This window comes from Bufo gargarizans, chromosome 11 (genome assembly GCF_014858855.1).
Source record: "Bufo gargarizans isolate SCDJY-AF-19 chromosome 11, ASM1485885v1, whole genome shotgun sequence".
NCBI classification, from domain to species: Eukaryota; Metazoa; Chordata; class Amphibia; order Anura; family Bufonidae; genus Bufo; species Bufo gargarizans.
Genome location: NC_058090.1, coordinates 45,915,943 through 45,922,780, shown reverse-complemented (window position 1 = coordinate 45,922,780; position 6,838 = coordinate 45,915,943). Strand labels below are relative to the sequence as shown.

The following is a 6,838-nucleotide window of genomic DNA, read 5'->3' as shown; positions in this document are numbered from 1 at the left end:
GGGGAAGGTGAGCTGGGGGTAGCCGGGGTGCTTCTCTCCTCCTCAGTCAGCCATGTCTGCGGCTCTAGTGACTGGGGGTGAGAGAAGCCTCAGTCAGTTGCTGCAGCTCACGCTCGGACAGCAAAGTGCTGCTGTCTGAGCGTGAGCTACTGAAAGGGTGGACATCCCTGCATCCGCCGAGGCCCTGCGCCGGACAGGGAGCCAGAAAACCGGACGTCTGGCCACCTTACATGGCCTTACACAGGAAGAAGTTAATATAGGATTTGTCCACCATAGTGGCGTAACTAGACAAATTGCCCCCAGCAACCACCTCCTCCAGTGCAACCCCCAATCCTGTGGTTAGTCAATATAGCTCTCAGACCAGGCCCGGCATCATCTCCGTCCTTTTCTTACATGTATATACTGTATGTTATTGTATACTATTATTGAGGGGGCTCTGACAAAAAAAAACTTTCAGTCCTCCTCCTAGATGTGCACCTTCGGAGTTTGGGCCCCGTAGCAGCCGCTTCCCTTATAGCTACGCCCCTGGTCCACCTAAATTACTTTATATCTAATATATGACTTTTAAAAAGGGTTATCCTGATGCCCGCCGCTGCATCTCCCCGTTGCGCGGGTCAAAACATCTGGCAACGAAAGGGTCAGCGAATAGACAATGAAGCCTCCCTAGCTTCACCAGGTATGTTTTGGATCAGGGAACGGGGAGACTAAGTGGCCGCTGTGCGGGCATCAGGAGCGATGCGGGTGCCAGGCAGCGGGGTAGGTAAGGCATTTTAGGGCTTCGATAACCCTTTTAAGTGATCACGCTAAGCTGTGAAATTCAGTATTTTACACGGTACGTCTGCTCTTAAATTGTAGATTTTCAACAGGTTTTTGGTCAGATTTCACCCTATGCATTGCAGAGTGAAACCCATGGTGGTAATCCACACCTTAAAGTGAATTTACATTAGATTTTCTTTTGCTACATATAAACGTGCAGCGTATCCGCCCTGTGTGGACTTACCCTTACAATTATTAGTAAAGGTACCTAGAGTAGCAAACATGAACCCCTGGTATCTGCGCCTCACTACACCCTTTGTGAACAAAGGCTGAGAAATGTACAGGCAGTTGGGGGGGGGGGGGAGGGGGTCGTCAGTTTAGCTGCACATACATTCCAATATGAAAGCTGTGAGGAAAAAAAACAAAAAAACAGAGACCCCTTACACCTCTATTTACAGCACTAAAGCCTGAATTGTGTCATGCATTTTTATTATTGTATCATATATTATGATATAGAAGGCTATAACACGTGAACTGGCTGAGGAAACATCATGACGCAGGACTTTGTCGACCTCCATTTTGTGAAACACACACCACTGCAGCACTTCTAGCGTCTTCGATGCCCTCAACCAATCAGCGCGCTCCGTTCTCAGGCCACGCCCGAGGCACCACCATTTTGTGAAGAGCAGTAAAAGAAGGGAGGGCGGGGCTTTGCTTTATGTCCTTCTTCGTGTAAAGGACGGCACGTAGCTGGGCGTACACGTGATGTTAAGCACGCCTCTTTTTAGTTACGCCCCGCCCTGTGCTTTATATTCCACTGCAGAGCGAGAAGTGCGTCATTCTGTGGACTGTGTTGCCGACGAGACAGGTAAGTGTGTGGGGACGGCTTCGCGCCTTGTGTAGTCGTACACCGTGGGGATTTTTTAGATATTTGCTTTGGACAGGTTCTTTATCGTTGTTTGCTTACAGTCACATGTTTTTTTTAATTTTTTTTATCAATTTTGAACTGGTAGTCGGGTGGCCGGGAGTAGCGGATATTACTGTGTAATAGTGTTTATCGTGTTGTATTGTTCTCGTCCTGCATGTTTTTTGGATGGAAATGTTAGTTTTAGGCGCTAAGTGGCCATGAGTGTGGCGAGGCCCCGCCTCCTGGCCAGGCTGCCGGCGCCATCTTGGATGGCTTACAGTATAGTGCAAAGTGAAGGGTAAAGCTGTAGATTATTTGCTATTCCTCTGTGGCGTGTCACAAATATCACGATTTGATGTTTGTATCTGGATATTTGGGCGAAGATTTATCAAAACGATGTAAAAGAAACTTGGCTTAGTTGCCCATAACAACCACAACCAGATTCCACCGTTCACGGCTTTGGTAAAAGGTAGATCTGGTAGCTATGGACGACCTAGCCAGTTTTACTTTAGATTTCTCCTATTTTAGTTGCCCTTACAATTTCTATATTTTCTTAGACCTTTTAGATTATCCTGGTCAGATTTTTATTTTTTAACTATATATCTGGTTGTTTCCGGACTGTGATCCTTTCAGCCTCCCAGTGTTGTCTAGTAATGGTGGTATAATGTGTTAGTATGTTTGGGAGGGTGCTGTGCTAGCACAATGGGGGGTGTGCCCTTTTAATATGCAGGGAGGAAGTTCCACTTATTTGTGATCTATAGGGCTGGCTTAGGGTGTATGGAAAGTAGGGGGTTGGGCAGAGGGTGGGGCTGCTCCTCAGACCTGTGATGTCACTGCAGCGCCATCTAGTGACAGAGGAGTGTAAACATGGAACCTGGCCTCCTAGATGTCTTCAGTGCTAATAAATGTGCATGTATTTCAGGTGTTTGTTATAACATACGTCAACATGAGCGGGTGCAGAGTTTTCATTGGGCGACTGAATCCAGCGGCCAGAGAGAAGGATGTCGATAGGTTCTTCAAAGGATATGGGAGGATCCGAGACATTGATCTAAAACAAGGATTTGGCTTTGTGGTAAGTATTTTTCTTTTTATATAAAAAAACTGGTCCTGTAGATTTTATACTGCCCTTTTAAGCCTAATATCTAATCTGTAGCGATCACGCCTCAGTCATCTCATTATATCAAGTAGGAATACAATGACAAGTAACACCTCTATACAGATGGCACAGGATCAACCGTTCACTATAGGTAGTGTTACAGCATTGACCCCCACCCTTGTAGAGTTTGCAGAGCGTACATGGAACACTCCCCTGTAGCAGTCAAACGCCTCTGGACTACAGATTCCTATGGTCCTTGTGACTGCTGTATGTGAATGGAGGGCTAGATAAATACACCAACGGAATAGTGGTAGCTGCTTGTGCGGTGGGGGGGGAGGTTTAATGGGATGGAACTGCCTCCCCTAGGCAAAAGCAGCTGGCAGGCTTTTTTTTTGTGTTCTAGTGGAGGCAGAGGTATTGACACGTATATTGCATATTTATACCATTTTATAATTTCATATTCACCAGGTTATGGAGTCTTTAATCTAGTGTGACTCGCCCAATAAGGATTATAAAATGTAACCGTACAGGTTTGGGCTCAATAGCTCAGCCTTCTGGTTGCCCCTTTATTCCTGTTCACATGTCATGAGAAAATAGGTTAGGAAAAAATATTTATCGGAATTGTATTTATTGGTAATGACAATCCATTTAAAGCCATTCTTGGTCTACCTAAATAGCTCTCATGACCATAACATTTTAGGTCTAGAAGTATATTTGCTGAACCTAATTTTCTTAACTGCAGGAATTTGAAGATCCCAGGGATGCAGATGATGCTGTTTATGAGCTTGATGGAAAAGAGCTGTGTAGTGAAAGGTATGTGCCTTTATGGTTTGTGCAATTTTCTTTTCTTTCTGTGGTTACTGTACCTAACAGGCTTTTGCTTTCTTTTCAGGGTTACTATTGAGCATGCACGCATGCGTTCCCGTGGTGGTGGTGGTGGCGGCGGCAGAGGAATGGGAAGGGGGAGATACAATGATCGTTTTAGTAGTCACCGTCCACGTAACGATAGAAGGTGAGTTGTCTTCACTAGCTAGTCAGAAAATGAATCATAGTAAAACTAGCTGTATACTGACTGTGTACATTTCTTTCTCAGTGCTCCGCCAGTAAGGACCGAAAATCGTCTCATTGTGGAAAACTTGTCCTCCCGTGTCAGCTGGCAGGTTTGTTAACTCATTTTATATGGGGAACATTAAAAATGTTTGCCAGTGTACTCTTAGATGCACATTATGGCAATTTCAAAATTTTTCATTGGGATTTGGGTTTTTGTTTATATATATATATAATATAAATATTTTATTGTTTAACCTAATTTTAACCAAATATTAAACCCTTTATTTGCCAGCCTATCTGTGTCTCGTTGGCCTTGTGACGAGGAGCGCCTGTTGGTTATCGCTCTGTGTTGGTCACTTGTGGTTGGGCCGGGTTGAATTTGCCAGTGAGCTCCTACAGTGCCTGTTGGCTACCTAGATCCGTTGCTGGTCTAGACATACCGGAGCACTTCCTTAAAAGTGCCAGGTTGCAGCGACCCCCTGAGAGTTAACGAAATCTGGTCCTTAAGTTGAGAGATGTTCTGCCTGTAAAGATTCCGAATAGGAAGTCGTGATCGCAAAGTTGAAAGATGCGCAATTAGGTGGTCGTTGGAATCCTGGTCGCAATAAAGTCCATGGTAACACCACAAGAATAGAAAATGATGGCCATCGTCCATAGTCTTCTTATAGGGAGGGTCGTATCGTATAAAAGCTTCGATCAATTGGTTAGCCCTCAAGTGGGTGTGAAGAGCCAGTCGGGCTTGTCTCGTGATGGTTCGTCCAGTCGCTTAATGCTGTTTGATGATTGACTTAGCCTAGGGATTTGTTATTAAAGGTAAAGTAACTTATATTTTTAATGACATCATGGGCACCAAATAAATGGCTTGTATAAAATACTAATTTTAGTATGTTACTGTAATTTAACACCTCTTCCACTTTAAGCTATTTATTTTTTTACTTTAGAGGACTCTACACTTATTTTGTGCCCTATTGTAGTTTTTGCTATTCTGAATCTCAAGAGTGGTAAAAGTACAAATGTCAGCTTCTGGTCTAAGGGCTCATGCACATTACCGTATGCCCTCCGAGATCATATCAGTGCGGGACAAGGGTCCCACAGGCGGTCCAACGTGCACAGCATCATTGTAATCTATGATCCTATGTACTCCCATGCGCACAATGTATGCTGCTTTGGGACATATTGGCCGCTCATGGACGGTATGTCTCGGGGCATACGGTCGTGTGCACGAACCCGAACACATCTTTATTTTTCAGTGTTGTCTCATTGTTGTTGGTCTTTGTGCTAATTAACTTCTGTCTTGCATTAGGATTTGAAGGACTTCATGAGGCAAGCCGGTGAAGTTACATTTGCTGATGCACACAGACCTAAACTAAATGAAGGGTGAGTAGGGGGTGAAGACTGATGCCTGTCAATTGTCTAATGTGAGCTGTAGACCATTTTAATTGACAGGGAAATTTTATTTTCCACAGGGTTGTTGAGTTTGCATCTTACAGTGATCTTAAAAATGCTATTGAGAAACTGTCTGGCAAGGAGATCAATGGAAGGAAGATTAGGCTGATTGAAGGAAACAAAAGGCACAGGTTTGTAGTTCTTTTTATGGAGCGGTGGGATAGCTTTGACAGACCTACAGCACTTAAATGATTCTGTTTGCATGGTCTTTGACTGACTTTGAATTGGTCTTCCAGCAGGTCAAGAAGCAGGTCCCGTTCCCGCAGCCGAAGCTCATCCCGGTCCCGCAGTCGTTCCCGCTCCAGGAGCAGGAAGTCCTATAGCCGTTCCCGTAGCCGCACTCCCCGTAGTAACCGTAGCAACCGTAGCAAATCCAGATCTGCGAGTAGGTCTCCTGTTCCAGAGAAATCACCAAAAGCTGCATCTAAAAGCCCATCAAAATCCCCAGCATCTGTCGATCGTCAGAGGTCTCGGTCAAGATCTCGTTCTGTTGATGGCAGAAACTGAACACTTTTTTAATAATTTTTGTAATTTTTTTTTATTCCCATAAATCCCAGTTTTTTTTTTTTGTATAATGTGGATACTTGCTAAATCTTGGTAAGTATCAAGTGAGAAAGCAGGACATTTTTTTTTTTCCTTTACAGATGTGGACTATGACACAGTAGATTCTCAACCTGTCTTTTGATAAACATCACCTGCTTGTCTAAACTGCAGTTGGTGTAAATGTATCTTCCTATGTATTTTAGCATGAGATGCCTCTTGTGCTCACTGCTGTATATAGCTGCATTGTATCCCCATCACCCAGCTTACTTATGTTTCATTTGTAAAATATGCTGTTGAAATAAACTTTATTAAAGACCTGTCTTCTGTGTGTGAGAACTCTAATCGCCACAACATTTTAAATTGGATATAATTTTTTTTTTAGCATTTTCAGAGTAACGAAAGTACATAACCCAAATGCTACACTCAAATTTAGGGTTCTGTAGTAGTTTCTGATGCATAGAAGCCGAGGTATACAATGGTCACACAAAGATGATAGATTAAAATATACAAGTGATGCAGTGAAAGCTGATTTAAACCATAATTATCACATTGATGTATAAAGGATGGAGAGCCTAGCCCTAATACAACACACAAGCTGAAATGATCTCTTTAAGGGTCCATTTGCATGTCTGTAGTTCTGGGTCATACTCATTTTGCAGAACAGGGCAGACCCAATCCCTTCAATGGGGCTCCAAAAGATGTGGAAAGAACATCTGTAGTTTTCGTGCTGCAGCCCAGTAAAAAAGAGAGCATATGCTATTGTCTATTCTCTTCCTCAACTACAGACATTTCTATAATGTGTGAGTGATAGAAAAGAAAAGGTTTTTATAAACAATGTTCCAAAATTCTGGTACAAAATTGTAACAATTACTCTAAATCCACACCACTGGGGACAAATTGCACACCCCAGGTCAGAGAAGGCAAACAACCCTTTACCTAATATCCCCAGGATTGTATTCCACATTCAATCCATTGGGTTTAAGACTGCCCAATCTATGTATCCATAATAGCTCCCTACGTTAGATCTATCACCACCACAT

At 43.4% G+C, this 6,838-nt stretch overlaps 1 protein-coding gene across 2 annotated transcripts; it reads left to right on the top strand.

Moving 5' to 3' along the window:
• Positions 1-1,506: 1,506 nt before the first annotated feature.
• Positions 1,507-6,118, top strand: LOC122921589 (serine/arginine-rich splicing factor 5-like). Of its 2 annotated transcripts, none has more exons than XM_044271675.1 (8): positions 1,507-1,624; positions 2,586-2,735; positions 3,502-3,572; positions 3,652-3,771; positions 3,853-3,919; positions 5,113-5,186; positions 5,276-5,386; positions 5,495-6,118. In XM_044271675.1, exons 2-8 carry the CDS (start codon positions 2,610-2,612, stop codon positions 5,760-5,762), a joined length of 837 nt encoding a protein of 278 aa, XP_044127610.1. In that variant the 5' UTR covers positions 1,507-1,624; positions 2,586-2,609; the 3' UTR covers positions 5,763-6,118. The 2 variants fall into 2 exon arrangements, with proteins under 2 accessions (XP_044127610.1, XP_044127609.1); XM_044271674.1 differs by having other exon boundaries at positions 5,492-6,118.
• The last annotated feature ends 720 nt before the right edge of the window (positions 6,119-6,838 follow it).